This window comes from Protopterus annectens, chromosome 5.part0 (assembly GCF_019279795.1).
Source record: "Protopterus annectens isolate FY-2018-M chromosome 5.part0, PAN1.0, whole genome shotgun sequence".
Lineage (NCBI taxonomy): Eukaryota > Metazoa > Chordata > Ceratodontiformes > Protopteridae > Protopterus > Protopterus annectens.
The window spans coordinates 4,454,192-4,476,784 of NC_056735.1; the positions used below are offsets into that span (position 1 = coordinate 4,454,192).

At 40.7% G+C, this 22,593-nt stretch overlaps 1 protein-coding gene across 1 annotated transcript in view; it reads right to left on the bottom strand.

Moving 5' to 3' along the window:
- HERC2 (HECT and RLD domain containing E3 ubiquitin protein ligase 2) overlaps positions 1–16,111 on the bottom strand; it is a gene marked incomplete in the record, with an annotated part of 3,551,743 nt that extends 3,535,632 nt beyond the window's left edge. Inside the window, 2 exon segments of the mRNA XM_044072055.1 lie at positions 15,687–15,804; positions 15,961–16,111. Of these exon segments, the coding sequence (XP_043927990.1) occupies positions 15,687–15,758 (72 nt within the window).
- Positions 16,112–22,593: the final 6,482 nt, after the last annotated feature.

Genomic DNA, 22,593 nt, shown 5'->3' on the forward strand with positions numbered 1-22,593 from the left:
CAAGAATAAGGGTGATGTGCAGAGCTGTAGTAACTACAGAGGGATTAAACTGATCAGTCACAGCATGAAGTTATGGGAAAAAGAGTAGTGGAAGCTAGGTTAAGAAGGGATGTGATGATTGGTGATCAGCAGTATGGTTTCATGCCAGGAAAGAGCACTACAGATGCGATGTTTGCTCTGAGAGTGTTGATGGAGAAGTACAGAGAAGGTCAGAAGGAGTTTCATTGTGTTTTTGTAGACTTAGAGAAAGCATATGACAGGGTGCCTAGAGAGGAGTTGTGGTATTGTATGAGGAAGTCAAGTGTGTGTCAGAGAAGTATGCAAGAGTGGTACAGGATATGCACGAGGGTAGTGTGACAGCGGTGAGGTCTGCAGTGGGAGTGGCGGATGTGTTTAAGGTGGGGTTACATCAAGGATCAGCTCTGAGCCCTTTCTTATTTGCAATGGTGATGGACAGGCTGACAGACGAGATTAGACAGGAGTCCCCATGGACTATGATGTTTGCAGATGACATTGTGATCTGTAGTGAGAGTAGGGAACAGGTGAAGGAGACCCTGGAGAGATGGAGATATACTCTAGAGAGAAGAGGAATGAAGGTCAACAGGACTAAGACAGAATGTGTGTGCGAATGAGAGGGAGGATAGAGGAATGATGAGGATGCAAGAAGTAGAGGTGGCGAAGGTGGATGAGTATAAATACTTGGGATCAATAGTTCAGAGTAACGGTGAGTGTGGAAGAGAGGTGAAGAAGAGAGTACAGGCAGGATGGAGTGGGTGGAGAAGAGTGTCAGGAGTGATTTGTGACAGACGAGTACCAGTAAGAGTGAAAGGGAAGGTCTACAGGAGGGTAGTGAGACCAGCTATGTTATATGGGTTGGAGACAGTGGCAATGACAAAAAGGCAGGAGTTTAAGCTGGATGTGGCAGAGTTAAAGATGTTAAGATTTGCACTGGGTGTAACGAGGGTGGACAGGATTAGGAATAAGTTAGAGGGTCAGCCCAGGTTGGAAGGTTTGGAGACAAAGCCAGAGAGGCAAGATTACGTTGGTTTGGACATGTGCTGAGGAGGGATGCCGAGTATATTGGGAAAAATGCGCTAAGGATGAAGCTACCAGGTAACAGGAAAAGAGGAAGGCCTAAGATAAGGTCTATGGATGTGGTGAGAGGTGGTTGGTGTGACAGAGCAAGATGCAGAGGACAGGAAGAAATGGAAACAGATGATCCGCTGTGCCGACCCCTAATGGGAACAGCCGAAAGAAGATGATAATATTTTAGTGAAAGGAGTAGCCCCACTGGGCAGGGCACATTTTCATAGAAGATCCAGGGAATCATGCAATATATGAAACACAAAATTACATATATGAAGAATCCAGTTAATGTAAATATAGCATGTATGGCAATAAAAACAAAATTTGTTAAGACAAAATTAGTAGTAGTTGAAGTAGGACTGTTTAACAAGGTATTCTGGCAAGGATTACATTAAATGGAAAAGTAGAGACTGGACAATAAGTGAAAAGTAAGCAGCGTTACAAATAAAAAAAAAAGGAGAATGAGAAAGTGAATCAAGGGAAATGTAGCGATGGAAAATGAGGAAGTAATTTGACAGCCAGGCAATTAAACTGCAAATCTTACCTATACAAACCGTGCTGAGATATTTACATGATTGTTTGAATGGCACGACTTCTACTGAGTGGTAATCGCATTAAAGATGCGAGTTCCATGTTTTAGTTAGAAGTGACTAGCAAATTAACTCATATTTTGACACAAGTCTCGTACAAAAAGCAATACTAAACACACTCAGATAACACAATCTGCATTCATTGACCCCCCCCCCAAAACATATACTGCACAACATACTGCCAATACTTGCCATATGAAGAGAATATTTCTAATCTTAATAACTTGTGCCTCAAACACTCATCAGTTAATGTCTTCATGTTACCTGAACATTTTACTATCATTTTTAAGTAACACTCCGCGGTGGTGTAGATGTAGCATTGTTGCCTCACAGCAAGAGGTTCTCCCGTTCGATTCTCAGCTGGAGTGCCTTCTGTGTGGAGTCTGCATGCCTTCCCCGTGGTCGGGTGGGCGTTCGAAAGACATGCGTAAATGGGCGTGCCTTCGTTGAAGGTTGAACGTCGAGCTGGCACCTCAGCGTTCGTGAAAAATCTACTGCCAATCATTATAGGACCGGAGATCTGCTGTGGCGACCCCTAACTGGGGAAAGCCGAAAGACAACAACAACAACAACTCATCAGCTGGGATGAATCTTCCCAAACAGGAGTGTATCACACACAAACACTTCAGTAATTCCAGCCCGGACTCTCATGTAGATTGTTTCGCAGTGCATGCCTACCAAATCATGGCAACTTGCAGATGCCAACTTGTTTCCTAATCCAGAACCCACCACTTAAAAGATTAATGTCAACAAATGTTACCTACAACAGTTACATATCGAAATATACGTTTAACAGCAAATGCTTGCAAAGTCCAGTAAACTAACACTAGTCACTCCATGCCTGTGTTACTAATAAAATATGAAAAATTAAATATTAAGTAAGTTTCAGAAAGGTCTGGAAACACTTAATGACTCAAGGTTTGACCATCCCACAATTGTGGTTTCACTATTCACGTATATACCAAATCATGTGAGCTTCCAAATGTCTCCTTGCATTCTGATGTTGACCTTTCTTGAGATATTTCTCATAATATGCAAATATTGCTAATACTCAAAAATGTAGAGAAGAAACAAAAGCTGTACAGTTCACTTTGTGTACATATTATCAAACTCCATTCTTTGATATTACGACTTGACAAAATCCTATGCACATATGGATGCAGGTCTATTCTTCTGCTGCCAAGTCTACTAATGCTCATTAAAACAAATGAGAAAAAAAAAAAAATCACATAATTTGTCCACAAATTTTCACAAAATGCCTTCTATAACTCACACTTTCACTGTAAACACACAATTCATATTATCATGCACCTGATGCAGACACATTACTCACTGTTGCTGAATTTGCAAATATGGGTAACATGCATAATACTGCATAGCTCAGGATATATGCATGCTCTTCTGGGCATTTTTTGCTGCAGGTGCATTAGTGCATTGTAATAAAACAGGAAAACCATTACATTTTCCAGACTATACAGCAAAAACAATTCATGAAAAGTACATCTCATGCTGCATCTTTCTTCGTGCTAACATAGTGCAAAAGGTACACTTGGTCATCAATCATCCCCCCCCCCCCTCGCAGCCATTTTCTACATGGGGTCGGGGAGCTATGTCAGCTGTTACCATCTCTCTCTACTCAATACCACTCTCCTACCTTCAGCACTCATGCCTGCCCATTGCAGGTCTTCTCTCACACAATCCATCCACCTCATTGCTGGATTCTTTCTTCTTCTCTTGCCTTCTTCCCATCTGTCCCAAGTCTTCTTCACCAGATTGTCCTCTGCACATATGCCCGAACCACCATAATCTGTTCTCTTTGACCTTTCCTACAATTTTAGCTACTTTGGCTTCTACTCTTATGTCATTTCTTCATCTGTCCCACAGTGCGCATCCAACCACCCAACATTTCTTCATCTGTCCCACAGTGCGCATCCAACCACCTATCTCAGCTACTTCATCTCCATCACCTCTAGTTTCCTCAACTGCTCTGCCTTTACTGCCATACAGCAGTAGTGGTTGCACCACTGTTTTGTACATCTTACTTTTCAGCTTCTTTGGCATTCTTCTGTCATTTACTACCCCCTGACAAACCATGCCAGTTGACTGCAGCCCCTCCGATTCTAGACCTGACCTCCTCATTTAGGCTCAGACTTCCCTTCTCCTCAACCATCCCTACAAGATACTTGAATTTGTTAGCAGAGCAGGTTATGTTGCCTTCCATCTCAATTCTCTGCTTCTTCTGATTTTCTGCCATTACAACTGTCTTATCCGTAGTCAGTTTCATCCTGTGTCCCTTCAGTTTTGCATTACATTCCCCTATCTTTGGGCAAAGTTCTTGCTCAGATACTGCCTGTAAAGCCATATTGTCTGCATACAGCAACTTTGTCGATCTGTCCCTGCTGAACTGTTTGCTAATGCTGTCCTTCACAAATATGAACAATGGGCTCAGAACCCCGATGTTCACCTACTCCCACTGGGAAACCCTCTGTGAGACAGAACACTGTCCGTACTCGAGTCATTAGGTCCTTGTACATAGCTTGCATGAATTCTACCAATGTTTCTAGTATCTCAAACCACTGCAGGACTTCAAGTTAGCTTATGACAAGTTCCCAAGAAAGCTCTCAAAAAGTCTAAGAATACCCAGTTGGACTCTGTCCTCATCACTAGGTTCTTCTCAACTATCTGTCTCACTGCAAACATCAGAACAGTTGTGCTGCATCCTGATCGGAATCCAAACTATTCATCTCCCATCCTACCTTAATCTACTGTGCATATCCATTTATCTAATCACCCTCCTCAGAACCTCCATGCAATGTAATAGAGTCCGATACCTCTATACTGCCCACAGTTGTGAAGGTTTCCTTCACTCCTGAACAATTATGCTTATTCTCCAATCATCTGGGATATGTCTTACTCCCCACACTGCTACGAATACTAACTAAATCCATCTCTCCCTCTCTCACGCAACATCTTTATCATAAACCACCGTAAAAAATTTCAACCACCGTAAAAAAATTCTCCAAAGCCAACTTCACATTTCAAGACAGAAGTGGCAAACTTCACGACACCCATGCAGATGGAAAAGAGGTACGACTGATGAATCCTACACAAATGCACTTTATAAGCACTTACACGAGTGCATGGATTGTGCTATCCCTAATAGAACCAAGATGCTATCCTCCAAAATAACGAAGCCAATCTGGTGGTCCCCTGCCATAAACAAACTCTGTAACACAAGTAAGAAACTGCTGCAAAAAAGTGCAAAATCCCATGATTGGAGGAACTCCCTGTTCAGCCTCAGTAAGAACCTAAGATCCCCCATAAAATCCTCCAAAGCTAGTTACAAAAACAAGATCGCCACCGTTACTAGACACGACCACAAAGCATTCTATAGCTATGTCAAGAATCTCAATGGCAACACTCAGATCTGCTCTGAGTTGCAGCACAATGGCACTAAATATACAGAACCAACTGATATTGCCAACATCCTGGCAGATAGGTTCAGTTACCCCCTTCTCACCCCCTGAAGGGCCCATCTCTACGCCAGAAGAATGCAAAGTCCCTGTAATCATGGCTGCACAGGTATAAACTACACTCTCCAAAGCCAAGAACACAGCATCCATGGGACCTGACAACATACCAGGCTGCATTTTACATGAACTACAGAATAAACTGGCACCCCACCTAAGCACCATGTTCAATCATAGCCTCACCTCAGGCTTTGTGCCCACTGAATGGCACACAGCAAAGGTTATCCCATGCCACAAAGGGGGATCCACCATGGACCCCAGAAACTACCACCCCATTAGCCTGACGAGCCTGGTCTGCAAGGCCATGGGAAATAGGAAATTCACCCCAGGGATCACTTCTGTGGCTTTGCTCGACAGGGGCACAGGAAAATAATTTTCTTGGGTGGCGAAAGCCAGGGTACCTTTTTGGCTAGGCTTCTACAGGCCCTAGGGCCAATAGCCTAGTACCTACCTATGAACCTAAATCCACGGTGACCTCATCTGTGACTACTGCTTTCCCAGACTTCATTTTCCTTAGTGCTGTTTTTAGTTATTCTATGATGGGCTCCTCCTCATCCTCATTGTAGGCTGTGTCTGGGGCAATAAAGATTCTGTGGGTAATACACTGAGGAAGGGCACTGGCCTGAAAGCTTTGTGTATTCTAAATAAACAAGTTTGTTACTTACTACTACCTGCCTAGTGTTTTTGATCACTGGGCTTTACCTTGCTCTTTGTGAATATTTTGTGTCTGGAGTAACCGTTAACCTTAGGGCTCATCCTAGCCGTTTTTCCTTGTATTCAATATACCCCATTAACAAAGTCATGCTGTCCTTCTTTAAATGAATAGGTCCTGCAACTGCTGTCTGAATGCACTCTTTTCCTCACTATCAGGACCCTGCTGTTGTGATACTGCCCTATCATTAGGCTGGAGTCGGAATGCCACAATTCTATCAGTAATTCCCTCACTGCCTTCTGAAGCCTCTTCCTCACCCAATTCCCACACCATTTCTAGCCTGTCCTCCTCCTTAGTAGAGATACCAGATCTGCACTGCCCTTCCATCGTCTCCCAGATATATATATAGAATGTTCATCATCCATTTCTAAACTGAATCCTGTTAGTGAACCTACATTAGTATAACAATTCTTAGTTCATTTTTGGCAGGTTGATTGGTTTTATATCCAGCTTTTCTCAACAGAAGCTACTCCATATAACCCAGGGTTGACAACTGGGCACCAGCTGGACAGCAGTTTACTAACCAGACAGTAGCTTACTGACCCAGGACTACTGGGTTTTATGGCAGATGCAGGTACACTCCAGCCAAAAGGGACATATACACTCCACCATCCCTGGAGCAGATCAGAGTAGGGTCAGTCGTCATCTCACTTATCACAGCCAAATACCCATTCTCTTTGGTAACATTAGTCAACACGACCAAAAAATCTAGGGATATATTTTTTACGGTCAAGTGGCTAGTAGTAGAGTATGCAGTATAGGATCCGTGTTCTCCTAACTTGAGGATACTGCACACTAATTGAGTGAGATAGAAACACTCGGCATGTTTTTGGGAGGTGGAAGGAACCCCACAGAGACGGGCAGAACATGCAAACTCCATACAGGCATTAGTCGTAAGTCAGGACAGAACCTTCTACCTTGTGCATGCGAGGCAAAGACCTTAATCATTATGCCAACTGGCCTCTTGATAACATTTCAGACTTTAATGCTATAGCTACCACTAATGGGATTGTACACCTTGCTAACAGTAACAAAAAAGGTACATAGATGTGTGCATTTCACCCCCCCCCCAGGATATGGTAACCCTTACTGGGCAATGTCAGGGACAACTCACCTTAAAAATACATTGCAAAAAAACTGACAATTTTGAGTGGCACATTCTCCCCTCCCCAAATGCAATGAAAGGCATACTCACTATAGCAACATATTGTAGCTGACTGGGTAGTGAAAGGACAGAGTGACCACTGTAATGCAGGTTACCTTTCTGCAAACAATAAAAAGCCATACCTCCCACAAGAGCTTAAGATATTCAAGCTAAAGTGTACTGTGTGCAACACATTACTGGTGGAGAGGAACATTTAGAAATACAACGTATGGTACAGCAACAACCCACAACTGGAATATTTAATTTCTAACATCCGTTTCACTGCCTTTGAGATACACAATCCCCAATGTTAATTTACACACAGAAAGGGGTTGTGGGGGCTGTAATTGAAACCTGGCAGTTCTGTACTTCATAACCTAAATGCAGTGGAGCTGCAACAAAAATTTTTTTTTTTTTTTTGTAAGAGAGACTAACATATCGCAAACTGCACAGAAGAACAAAAAAAGGAAAATATCAATGCAGTGATAATGAACAACAGAACAAAATGTTGAATAAATAAAATCGCTGGAGTTAGGTATTTCAGATGGTTGCCATTAGAAGCATACAGTGCAATCCATTACACAGTCACCTCAGTGGCATACACCTCAGATGCAGAACTGACAGCCAATGAACAAACATGCAATACCCCAAGTATCGTATTTCAGTTCAGCTGTAATTGATGCATATACTGCAGCCCACTATACACACATGCCCAACAATAAACAAACAGCCACACCAAAACATTTTAGCTCACTGTTGGCAGATGTATACAGCACAACTCAATACTCATCTTTGCAGGCACACACATAAATGCGCACTTCTAAAAATTCACCAACTGTGTACACCTCAGATGTCCGATGAATAAATGAACACCTAACAGACACAGCAAGGTATTTCAGATTACTGCTTTCAGATGCAGACATTATATAATCTCACACACAGAGGTATGCCTACTTTGACTGTAGGCCTCAGATCTTTAAATGTGAATAACCACAATAATATTTCAACTCATGGTAACTGAATGTTGATACTGCAACCTATTACAACACCCCACCAATTGCAGCAATCTTTTGTTCACCTCAGATATTTGAATGTAATTACAAATGCCTAACAGTTGTAGCCACAATGCTGTACAATAGTGTTGCCATGCACACAGTGCAGTTAATATCTTTCCATGCTCAAACATGCAAGCACACGCACACACGGCCTACCATTTATAACCACTTTGTACACCTAAGCTTGCCTATAACCATTTGAACAAACAAGCAACCACAGTACTACATGGGTCTATATTATATGAATGAAAGTTCATATAAATCGAACACTCTAATGAGAGGAAATCGAAAACGATATTGTGGGGGGGGGGTGCACCCCCACCCAGCTAAATATATATTACAACTCAGAGATCGCACTACAGTGAGGAAAAGGCAAATACTCCAATCTTCACTGTACTGCGATCCCAGAGCACGCATCTCGATTTCCGGGATTTTCGCTCATTAGAGCGTTCGATTATATGGACTTATTCATATAATAGACCCTACTACATTACATAGCTATTAAATGCATGCACTGCAACCCAATACACCCTTCCCCATACACACAGACGTACCCACCAACTGCAGCCACTTTGACTGCGTTTACCTCAGATGTCTCACTGCTAGGTAAACCCATCTTCACCCATGAAATGGTTCAAAAGGTAGATGTTATGAACTCTGTAAAATGTGTAGGAATCAGTTTCTGGCATCCAATGGTTTCGACCTGGATTTTACCTATAAAAGCATGCAACCTAGTTTTAAACTGTATTAGGGTAAATGCTTCTCTCATGTCTATGGGAAGCCAGGCTTACATTACTTTGACATGAAACCTTTTTAATCCAGAGCGTACCGTATCAACTTGTATCAATAAGTTATTTCTAGTACTTACATAACAAATGACATTTATTGTACAGATATATGTTGCCCTAATTGCTTACACAAGATCTCCCCTCAGAAGCCTTTAATTCACAGAACACAAGTTCAACTTCAAGTTATCTTAAGATAGGTCGGTAAACACAATAAGCAGAGACTCCCACTAAAAATATGCTGGATCCTTGAAAGGATAAAATTGCAAGCATAATCACTACATTAACCGCTCATGAGCTTTAAAGGGAACTGTAATGAAGATATGGTACATCAGGCACACTGAACAGTTGTTTCACTATAAAAGGTGTGATCACTAAAAGACAACTTATTAGGCACTAAAATATCCCAGTTTTTATGCTGCTTCTCTGACTATATTAAATTTTGCCACCCAAGGCACAGGGAGAATCCCTTCTGGGGCACCCACAGTGCAACACATCACACTTCCAAATTGAAATTATTTTATTGGTCTTCTGTGTTAGAGCAAATTCTGTGTTATCTGCAAACTCACTACAGGACGTTACACTGGCATAGGTAAATATTAAGTTTCTAGGACCATGCCTTGTGCCACAGATTGAGAGACAAGACAAGAAAAAATAAAATTTCCGATCCTCATAGAAACTGAGATTACACAACATTATCCAGCAGATTGCAAATGGATTTACATTTCATGCTTTAATTTCAACAAGAATGCAGTACGTTGTCAAAACCCTTAACTAGAGAGAGAGCATCTGCAGAAACAGTCATACCCTGTAGATGTATAACTGAAGTGCAAAGAAGACAGGTGGTTACTCATGAATGCAGCTACAAAGCCATGTTGGTTCAGGTCAGTTTTATTATGCACATTTCAAAATATTTACAAAATCACACATACAAATTGTTGCATCAGTATTATTTCCTCCTTTTAAAAAGGCAGGCACAGCTACTACACGCTTCCAAACTTAGGGCACAAAGCCCAAGTGCAAACAATTCTGAAAAAGATTTCAAAAATGTGTAATCTGCATTCCTAGTCTTCTCCCCCAAAAAATCCAAGAGCTCTATCGGATCTAGTACACATTTTTTTTTCAGTAATATATAATTTTTTTTTTTTTTTTTTTTTTTATATTTTGATTGCACTAGGCATGCTGCATTAGTTATAGCTTATTAAATCTAGCCTTCAGCTCCAGGGTACAACATACTTTATATTTTTCCAAAGAAGTTTCTTCTTGGTTTTGTTCTTGACAAAATGTTTATTCCACCAAAAAGGTTTATCCGTAGCCAACATACTAAAAACACTTAACATTACGCATTATTTACACGAAGAATTTTGCCTGTTCTCAACTGATTTTGTATCAAAACTGACGCTGAAGCTCTCTACAATTCAGTCACAATCTGCCTTGTAACACCTCTGACTTTATCCTGACTAGACTATGTTTTACATGAAATGATAATCTTATTTGAAATATATAGGCAAGTTGAATTTCCAAACACAGGACTAACGGAATTATTCAGAACCCTTCTCTCTGATGAGAAAGAGTAACACTCAAAATTATTGAAGCCTCATGCAGAGCAGCAGGCACTTTGATTATAGCCATTGGTGATCATGGCATCTAAAAATAGAAGTACCACAGCAAATCATCCAAGTTCCCAATATTAATTTGACAGGAGATTTTAAAATCTCCCAAACTGTGCATGGGTTATTTTAAAGGACTCCTGGGTTAAAACGGGACTCCTACAGAAGTCTAGTACATTACTTTTTCAAAACATGACTAACATACTCAACATCTCAAAATAATCATAAATAAGCATGAATCCAAGAATATCTTTCACATACCCCCCCCCCCATTTTGACTTCCTAATTTTAAGGGAAGTGTGATAGCTCAGCAATGTAACTGTTTAATAGCCATAAAGTCAGCCTTCCCAATTTTTGCAAACTTATCAGTTCATTACATTTTACTAGATATGCCATTCCATGTCAATTATACTTTCGGCTTTTTCCGTTTTATTCCGGTTAGGGGTCACCACCGCGGATCACCTGTCCGCTCAGGATTGGCAGTGGAGTTTTACGGTGTCGAGTTGCCAGCCCGGCGCCCAACCTTCCACAGAAGGCACACACACATGCACGCACTCATGCCTAGGGCCAATTGAGAGTGTCCCATCCACCTACAGCATGTCTTTGGGATGTGGAAGAAAACCGGAGCACCCGGAGGAAACCCACGCAACCACAGGGAGGTCATGCAGACTCCACACAGAAGGCACCCCAGCCAATGATCGAACCGGAGAACCTCTTGCTGTGAGGCAGCAACGCTAACCGCTGCACCACCATGCTAACGCACATTAATTATTCATGCCAGCCTTAATGGTGTATGCTCTTTAAAAAAGAAAAAAAATTCACTCATTTTTTTGACATACGTCAAAAGATGTAAAAACTGTTTCCAACAAGATTAGGAGAATACATATCTTTTGCAAAGAATTTAGCTTTTGCCATCTTATTTCCCCCCAAATAAAAGTATGGCTGAAACTATAAAGCCCAAATGTTTAGTCCTGCTATTAAATACACTTCCTGAAGCAATGTTTTTAGGGGGGGGGGATAAAACCTTGAGGTGGAGTTATATCCAATGAACATACTTTGAATCTCTTACTTTTGCAAAATTCATGGCAATTCTATTTTGATTCCCATTGATTTTTACTTTGATTTCTTTCATGTATTCAATACATACCCAGACTGCTACTCGCCCCATACTTGAAAGTTTCCTAAACTTCATAATGCAAAATAACCAATAATTAAAACCTCCATAATCTGTTTCAGAGAGGAGGGCTACATTTAACATAATATGTACTGATCAACTGCTTTTACTAAAAATGGTTTTAACTGTAGGTTCTATTTCAAAAAAGGAATTCTTGTTTGAGAAATCACTGCAGACATCAGCTGATCAGTTTCACATAAGCCAACTTCTATTAACAAAACAATAGCACCTCAACACCTGTTAACACACACACACACACACACACACACACACACCTCTCATTTTCTAAAAGTATTAACTGCATGAAAGTCTTGTTTTTTATGAAGACGTTTGTTCCCTTTACAACGTTCTACTTGGGCATCTGAAATAGGGTAAAATCATTAACAGCTTCCCAATGGGGAAAAAATTAAGGAAAACAAGCTCTAATGACATTGAAAGTTAGTAAACCAACTTGAGCATTTCCACTAAAATGTAATGAACCATTTTCTCATTTCTCCAACATTACAATTTAACATCTTCAATAATATTAAAGGGATTCAGGGTAGCAGAATATCCACCTTGGACAGGTTCCTTTAACTGATTTCTGCAAGAACAGTCTTGGAAAGTAAAGTCAGTATCTAATAGTGCACCTACACCTTGTAATAACTCACTTGCTCAATTCACCTCTTACCATTTAATTAGAATTAGCCTCTTGAATACAAGTATTAGCATTTTTACTGATCAGCATACTAACCTATCCCATTGTTCAGTAAATTAGCTTAACAAAACCTAAAGACTTCACAACAAAAAGTTCATGAGAACTAACCCAGAACAAAATTATAAACAGAAATTAGAACTAAATTAACTAAACCACTTGCTTGGGTATTCATAGTGTTTGCTAGGTTTGCACGGCTACTCTGCAGAACAAACAAAAAGAATGAACAAGAAAAATGTGTAATTTTTGCACTGCAGCTCTTCACAATAAATCAGAGAAATTTAGTACCAAAATAACACAAAAAAAAACACACATATGGGGATATTACATTCACTTGGATTTTTAAATAAAAATATCATACCTGCAGTAGATATCATAAAACCGACCTTAAAACACCTCCATAAGGAAGGCTGTTTCTTGTCAACTGTTTAACAATCCCCAACCCTATTGTTTGAACTTCAGTCAGCCATCAAATCTCTCATTTAAAACAGGAAACATTTTTGTAAGAAAAAAAACACACCACAATATATATTACATACATCACACCTTCCTTCTTAACAACACAAAACCACGGTGTCTTATAATTACCCACTGCCACTTTTCCCATTTCAAATTAAAATTGCCAGTTATAGCATTAACGTCTAACCTTTGTTTAATATAGTTAACATGTGTAAAGGTGGTCAATTTCAACTATATGCATTTGCCTAAACTACTAAGCATGTGGTCCAAGGCTGAAAGACAACCAGCAACACAATACTGCCGTACAAACCTCACTCAAGATGACCTACGCAAGACCTAATCAAATTATTTAATTAATGGAAAGTTGTAAAACTAAACGCAGCAGCAATACTTGCTATATTGCAATAGTACAACAGCCTCAGTGCTGTTTAGTCAATTTAATTTTAACAGGATGAGTAGTCTGGTACAGGACTCTCTTCAAACACTACCATGACACATACATCAAAGGGACACAAATTAAATTACAGTAGAGCACAAAGAAAGGCAAAATAAGTACAACTTCACTTACAGTACATACTGCAGTAGATGTACAAATGCAAGAACAGAATATACACTGTACAGGATATGGAATTTACCATCACTGTACATGGTGGTATGGTTAGCAGCTATACCAAAAAAAAAAAAAGTCATATCAACCACTGAGCTGGGACAGTCATCTCAAATAAACATGTTAAGCTACTTATTAAAAGCAATGACCCATTTGACATCACACAATGCAAGTACATTATATTACACTAGCCAGAAATTAACTATACCACCAGGCATACCTAAACACATCACAAACTACTGTCTTGGAAAAAGATGCAATTTTGCTTTTTCTTGATGCTAGAAAATATTATGCAGCATAGAGATGGCACAATCTCATTACATTTCCAGGACACTACTGACTGACCTCATCTTCATAAAAATTGACAATGCAAAATTGCAAATTCTTCTCTTCCCCGCCTCACCTTTGTTTGGTAAAGCTGAAAAACATAAAATTTCAAGTAGCTGCCTATCCCATACCACCAGTGCAAACAAACTCCAACAACTTTCACTAAAACCCTCCTTCTCTCTTAGGATTTCTAATAAGCACAGTAAAATAACTATTTCTGTGATTCATGCATGGCATGTCACAGGAGAAAACAGGCTACTAGTCTTAATAAATTGTCCAGCCTACTTCCCAGAGCTTGTTATGCTTAATTATCTATGAAAGCAAGCAGTGAAAACACAATAAACTAGCCAAGCATGTATCAGACTCCATCCACACCAATGTGAAAAGTGTGGGCACCACAAGAAGTGAACACCCTTTTAAAAGTAAGCGTCTTTGCTTCAGAATTTTGAACTGATAAAACATTTTACACAGAATCACTAAAAGGAAGAAGACATTTTAAAAGAATCAGCTTCTCTCATAGACACACACTTTTCTTTCATTACTCCCTCAGAGTACATTTTTATTTACATTTGTTGACCAGGATAGTCCGACTGGATATATGTCTATTTTCAGTGGAGGCCCGGGGAGAAAAGCTCCACATACCAAGAGACAATACATACATCACCGAGTGATGAACTGAGGCAGGCATGTTTAGAAAAATATAGACAAAGAATACAGGCAGATATCAGTATACACAATGTACAGACTTACATCTGATTGGCAGAGATGTATCGGAAAACGTGAACATAGAACACAATCAGATTTCATAATTCACAATACTTAGACATTCAAATGCTATGAGGCATAAATACTTGGCTAAACAGCAGGTTGGGTAGCAAGACATGTATTAGTGAAGTTGTTAGTCAGATTTAGAACACACATACATATAATCACTAAGTGTTATAACAATTATCAAGAAATGAAAAGACATTTATAACTTCCAAGGCTTTTGTATTAGCACTTTTGGATTTTCTGTTTCTAGCTCAGAATTTCCAAACTAAACCTGGCTTCTGCATGCATTTACCCACAATATAAATCAAGAGTGATAATTTGCTATGTTTGAACAAAGACCAGTGCTTTACTCCAGGACAACAAATGTTAAAAAAGAGAGAGGGTGCAGCCAAGAATATCCATTTTACAGTCAAACCAAATACTTTTCCTCACCATATACACTTAACATTTAAAAATGGTTAATTATTTCTAAATACTGCTTTATATACAAATAATACACACACATTTTATGGATATATTTATTAAGTACAGTTTTAGCACTGCTCATTTAACCACAAAATAATGCTTTTCAGATTATTCTTTATGATCATGTTAAATATGGCTATATGTAGCAATCATTTAATATAGACAATTTTAAAAGCTCTGTATTGTATAAAAACAATATTTCTAAGAAGCATCTGAGGAAAAAAAACGTACTCATCTCAGTACAATGAGTATGTTGCAAGGGTGTATCCAGGCAAAGTTAGCTTCTGAGATCTTGTACACAAAAGACAATTAATTGTCTGTTAAGTATCAAATCAAAGATTTTTACAGCCCCAAGCCATTACTCTACCAGCATAACTGCTAGCTAGTGGCCAACAACAATCACATTCTTTTTCTTAAATCGTGAATAGTGCAACATCTCTTAAATACAGTAAGGGCAATTCAAAACGACGAGATATTTGTACAATTCAATATTAACCTTTGTATAAAGAAACACGCTGTTTCATCCTAACATTTGAACATGTCCACAGTTTAAAACATCAAGTGTAACGACCAATCAAGAAAACGTTGTATTCCAGTATATAGATTATATAAACCTCCAAAATCCAACAACCATTCTACCAGTCATCATTACAGCACCCCCTTTTAAATCCTCTTACCTGTAAGTCGGTCTTCAGCCATTTGGTATCAAACCTGGCTTGGGCAAGCAAATAGAAATCCTCAGAAAACATATTTTCCTCTCTCGGCCCTTCTAAGCTGCATCGGAGTTCAGTGCTACTAGACAAAAATAATGCCAAGCAATAAATATTTGCATAAAACTGTTAAAAACATATATCTAACAACTCTGCCTAATACATAAGGCCTGTTTTAAAGCTAACAAAAATGTTTTATGTATCTACCTACAATTTTATTAATCACCCACAAAACACTTACTGTAATAATTTATGATCTGTCTCTGCAAAACAAATACAAGGGCTTTCACACCAGCAAGATAAAACCACCCCAAACTCATTACTAAACAGTACATAACATATTGAAGATCATTTTGCTAGCGGATAGTTCCTATGAGACGATGTACGTATTGACATCATTATGTCACGTGACTAAGGCGTCCAGACGTTCTCAACGAGACAGCAGGTGGTAGTGGGAAGGGGTATAGTCACAACAGAAAATAAAAAATAACCAGCAATATGTACATTTTTTTTAGTATTTTGGTGTTTGTACAGGTGGTGCGTTTTGTAAAACGTTTATCTTTCTTCGTTTTTTTTACACCAAGTGACGTGCACTGGTCATACCTTTCAGCTGTGCAGATTTTTGCCTGACATTTTTGCTCTGTTTTACATGACATTTGTGTTTTTCTGGCAAATCATTGAGGATTGAAGTCACTAAATAAGGACGGATGTTTGAGTTTCAGACTCCGTATACTTCAAAAATGCATGCTAATGCAAAACATGTTAATCTGTGAAGTTTCTAAGTTTGTAAGGGTAATATTTAAAGTTTATCAGTATTTCTAGGCATTTTCCCGTTATGTTTGACTTGATCCAGATTTCATGCTCTGCGGAGTGGGTTGAGAGGTATGGCACTAGCCCTATATTCTGGCTCCTGTCACGACTACGAAGTAGCTTTTTAGTTCTCAGTGATGAGATGGGGAAATATTTTCTCCTGCAGGGGAAAATTTCTGCCTTGAAAAATGGTCAAACAGCTGTCAGATGCAGGCGAGCTGTTTCTTCATAAGTGATAAAACAAAAAAGTGACTGGAACCACGAGCAGGGATAAAACAGTTTGTTCAAAAAGTATGAAGTCTACCACTTGAAATCCAAAGCGTACTTAGAGTTAAGTTGCCAGTTCTGTCTTATTAGTAATAGACTTGTCACTGCCCTGATACTGTTAATTATTTCTTCACAAGTGTTTACGGTTCTTCTTATTTAACCATTACTTTGTAGGTAGTCGGAACTTGAGGTGATATGCTTGAAACTTGGCATTTATAAATTGTGAAACAGTACTAGTGAAAACATGTAAAGCGTGGTGCAGTCTCCTTTGGAATACGTTGAGGAGGGGAGAACCCCTCCCTTCATACCCTTTTTCCCATTTTTGCACTTGAGGTCAGCTTGTTATATCAACAGTAACTATCATGTAAAACCAGTTTTCACACTGGGGAAGCTAAAAAAATCTGATGTTACTGATAACCGTAAGCTTGATATGAAGAACTTCCATATATTTGAAATAGTAATGCAGAGTATTAATTATCTTTGTACTGGCATATGTTACTGTCCATCTTGTTTTATGGTAGCCTTGATATATTGTACAAAATAATTTATAATTAATAAATTATTTCTACTGTCTTTAGCCTCAACAGGCAAATAAGACAACTTGTCAAATCCCCTAAGGACTTTTTTTGAGAAAAACTTAGCAAGCATAGCAAAGGATAACTATAAGGCCTTTTACAGGTACGTACATAGCCTAAAAGTTAGGACCTAAGCATGTGCAGAACTAGTGACCAACGGTATAGGTTCATAGGTTGGTACTGGGCTATCTGCCCGAAGGCATATATTAGCCCAGCCACATTGTGCGGTATTCACCGCCCCTTTAGTAGTTCCCTAGACCCTTGTACTAGCAGCTAGTATCCTTGGCCCCTATCTAGTAGTGCTGTTGGTGTGATCCCCGGTGTGAACTTTCTGTTACCCATCCACTCATCAAGGTTCCTCTTGAAGAGTGATAGTGAGGGTCTCTGTCTTATGTAGATCGGGACCCTACTCCATTGTAAGGGAAGTCAATGCGAAGGGAATAGTCCAGTCTTCAGATTTTGCTGATCTCTGGGCTGTGTCATAGTTCCTGGGATGTCCATATCCTTGTTTGGATAGGAGGAAGCGTCTTTGTTCACCAGTGGGAGTGGGGAGCTCTGAGCAGCCTATCTGTCCCTTAAGGAGTGGTTCCAGCCCAGTAACTTGTAGCTTATTGGCCGTTTTGGGCCATTTCCTAGGTCTTTCTAACCCCCTGCTATAAAGCCCGCTTTAGTGCACTTTTGCGCTTGTATTCGACTCAGCACAGCTCCTCGTGGTGTCCTGCAGAGTTCTACAAGCAGCAGTGAGTGGAAGAGTGACTTTCCATTGATTCATAAGTATTTTTTTGGCTTTTTATCTCCGACTGCTTTATTTCGCCTAAAAGCGAGTTTCTATAACTAAATAAGATCTGCAGAATTGATTTACTGCATTACTGTTTGTTTTCTGTACTTTTTGCACTTTGAAAAGTTTGTTTTTGCTTAATTTAACTGGTAGGCTACACACTCAAGTGTGCTAGCCGATTTAAAGCATTTACTGTTGCCACTGCATCTATTTTCTGTTTCTCTGAAAAAAAAAATATATATCCTTATTTCCCACCTTTACTGAACTAGAATAGTCCAGTCTTCAAATTTTGCTGATCTCTGGGCTGTGTCATAGTTCCTGTGTTGTCCATATCCTTGTTTGGATAGGAAGAAGCTTCTTTGTTCACCAGTGGGAGTGGGGAGCTCTGAGCAGCCAATCTGTCTCTTAAGGAGTGGTTCCAGCCCAGTAACTTGTAGCTTATTGGCCGTTTTGGGCCATTTCCTAACTCTTTCTAACCCCCTGTTATAAAGCCCGCTTTAGTGCGCCTTTGCGCGAAGTTGTGCATAGCGCAGCATCGGGCAGCCCCGGTTAATCAAGTGTAAACTATTCCTGCCTCCGCAAAGTCTGCTCTTCAGTTTTTCCCTTAGAACTGCTCTAACTCTCAATCTAAACATTCTATTCTCTATCTAAAAAGCCCAGCACTTGCTCCTAAAAGCATTTTACATAAGTAAAGCACTTTTTAACAAAAAAGAAAGCACTACATCCACCTAAAATCCCCTTGAGTACCCATTCCCCTATAGGTCCTTTCTGATTCAGTTACACAGCAGTCCTTTACACTATTCTAGCATGCCGAAGGGTCAGTTGCTGGCGTCCTGTCCAGTTCAGCTGGTGAATCTGGGAATCTTGAGGCAATGTTACAACTGCCTCATGTAAGCAGACAACCCTCTCCTCCTCCCAACAAATACAAATATATGTGAGAGATGCAACTATATAGCCAAACTGGAGGCTGAGCTCTCTCGACTCAGTGCTGGCAAAGCCAGTCAGGAGGTGAAGGTAACCACACACACCACAAACCCAGTCTCACATAGACCTACCACAACTGCAAACCAAACACATAAACACACAAAAACATACTCAGAGGCTGTAAATAAAAATCTGCCTAAACAACAGAGGCCTCCAAAGCAGACATCCAAGCAACCACTACCTCAAAACAGAACACATGCAACACATAATTCACAAAGTCAGTGTGCCAAACAGTCACAGCCCTTAAGGCCAAAAAACATGCCTGATACACTTGTAATAGGTGACTATAGTCAGACACACTGACGTCCCGCTCACCAGGCTGAACAAGGAGAGGGTTACAGTAAGCTGCCTGTCGGGCGCTAGAATCCGCCACATAACTCAAGCACTCAGGTCACTCCAAAGCAAGTACAAATATGACTCAGTCATTGTCCATGCTAGTGTGAACGACCTGAGATGTGCCTCCCTGGACTACATGAAAACAGACATAGAGGAGCTCTCTGATTATGTAGCCCAGGCCGGTATGACCCTGACCTTGAGCAGCATCTTACCCTCACCAAGAATGATGCACAGTACAAAGACAAAATGATCAGTTTTAACAATTGGCTTAATTACTGGTGTCATTCTAGGGGGATCCAATGTCTGTCTGCTTGGGATGACATGCTCGACAAGCCATGCTGCTTCGCAAGGGACGGCTTGCACCTGTCACCCCTGGACTTCTGGATATTGGCAAAGGCTCTTGCCACCCCCATAGTGCCTTTTTCAGGCAAGACTCAAAAGATAAACCCACCTCCCTAGGGAACACAAGTGGAAAAACACTAAGGGTAATGCTGCTCAATGCCAGAAGTCTAAATTTCAAGATGCATGCTCTCGAAGCCCTCCTCAGTATGGAGAGCATCGATGTCTGTGCAGTGACAGAAACCTGGTTCAAGGCTCCCGAGAGCACCCCAGCACTACCAGGTTATACATCATATCATACTTTTCGGCCCCAAAACTTGTACTGAACCACAAAAGGTGGGGGAGTATCCATATTCATCAAAGATACCCACACCTCCAGGTTAGTGGCAATGCACGAAGCATCAGAGACCATCCATGTGCAACTAACCGTAGGCAAAACTGCTCTACAGTTTGTAGCATGCTACAGACCACCCTCTCAAACTCAGGAACCCCACTCAGCCTTCCTAAAGATACTGGAGAATATGAATGTCTCTCCAAACACCATCATATTGGGAGACTTCAACTACCCAAACATAGACTGGGAGCATTACTCAAGCCCCAACACCCTAGCCCAAAGGTTCCTAGAATTCATAAACTCAAATGCTATGGAACAAAAAGTCACCACTCCCACAAGAGGGGATAACATATTAGACCTGATCATCACAAACATGGGGACACAATGCTCCACACCGGAAGTATACCCCTCATTGGTGAGATCAGACCATAAATTAATCTCAATGGAAATCCACATCCCGCTCCCACCCCCAGCACAGAAAACCACAGTGAAGAAATTCTCAAAAGCTGACTTCACACTTCTTAAGACTGAAGTGGTATCCTTCAAGACCCCAGGGCCAGTGGAAACCACAGCCCACTCCGCTGAATCCTATATAAACGCATTCTATGGACACCTTCAATAATGCATGGATCATGCAATCCCAAATAAAACCAAGACCCATTCCCCCAAAGGCAGGCATCCTGTCTGGTGGACCCCAGCCATTAATAAACTATACAACAGAAGGAGGAAGCTACTACATGATAAAGCAAAATCCCTAAAAGGGAAGGCAGCTCTGATCAGTACTAGCAAAAAACTACGATCACTCATAAAATCATCCAAGGCCAACTTTGAGAGAAAAATTGCACAAGACACTAAAGACAATCACAAGGCCTTCTTTAGTTATGTTAGAAACCTGGGTGGAAACTCCCAGATATGCTCAGAATGAGTCCAAAATGACAAAAAATACACTGAACCCACAGATATTGCCAACATACTGGCAGACAGGTTCAGTGCAAATTTCTCCCCCCCAAAAGGACAAATATCTATCCTATCAGAGTGTTGCCTCCCTGACATCTCTGATGCCCAGGTGAGAGCCGCCCTCTCCAAAGCTGAAAACACAGCATCAATGGGACCAGACGGTGTCCCGGGTTGCGTGATACATGAACTCCAAGAAGAACTAAACCCACACATAAGGCTGCTGTTTAATCTTAGCCTTACTACAGGATATTTACCCAAAGAATGGCGCACAGCAACAGTGGTCCCACTCCACAAGGGAGGTGCCTCTACGGACCCTGGAAATTACCGCCTCATAAGCTTGACGAGCCTGGTCTGCAAAGCTATGGAGAGGATCATTATGGAACTCATAAACAAAGACATTGGGGACCTACAGACATTGGATCCTACCCAATTCGGCTTTGTCAAGGGCAGATCCTGCCTCTTGAACATGGTCAACTTCTTTGAAACAGTCACTAAGGCCATTGATGAGGGTAGGGTGGTTCAAGCTCACCAGCTTAAATGTAAACCCTTATGTCATAAGATGGGTTGCAAACTGTCTCAAGGACAGAACCCACAAGGTCAGAATTGCTGGAGCCATGTCAGACTCTAAACCAGTCACAAGTGGCGTCCCACAGGGCTCGGTCCTGGGACCTCTCTTGTTCGGCATTTATTTTTCTGAGGTACAAGCTAACATAGGAGGATTGTGGCTGACCAAGTTCGCAGATGACTGCAAACTGGACGCCATAATTGATTCTCCAGCGGACACAAGCATCCTTCAAAAAGGTCTCATAGAAACGGATAACTGGTGCCAGAGCCATGGCCTTAAACTAAACGCCAAAAAATGTATAGTCATACCCTTTGGGAAGAACAAAGTACCCACAAATTACCACATAGGTGGTAATCCATTAAGTACGGAAGAAGTAATCAGGGACCTAGGGACCCAAGTTGACAGTAACCTCTCATTTGACACTCACATTGCCAAAGTGGTTAGAAAGACCTTCTACATTGCCCACCTTATCATGAAAGGATTCACATCTAGATCAAGAGAGGTCATTGTGCCCCTTTACTCAGGCCCATAATTGAGTACAATGCCCCATTTGGAATGTACCTTACCCGACACCTGCAGCAGTTAGAAAGACCCCAAAAGTACCTCACCAAGAGGATCAAGGGTCTCAAACATATGCCATATGCTGCCCGACTAAAGAAACTCCAGCTCTATTCAGTCGCATACCGCCTACTCAGAGGCGATCTATGCCTGACATACAAGGCCATGTCCAATCCGGAATTAATGGACATGCTCCACCTCAGAAAATCCAAATCCACCAGAGCCATGAGAACGAGTGATTTGAACCTCAACACAGAAATAAATAGGATGTGCTGGAGGGACAGATTCATAACCCAGAGGCTCCCCTCACTCTGGAACAGAATCCCAGTCCATGTTAGGCAGAGCCCCTCACTGACTCTCTTCAAGAGAAA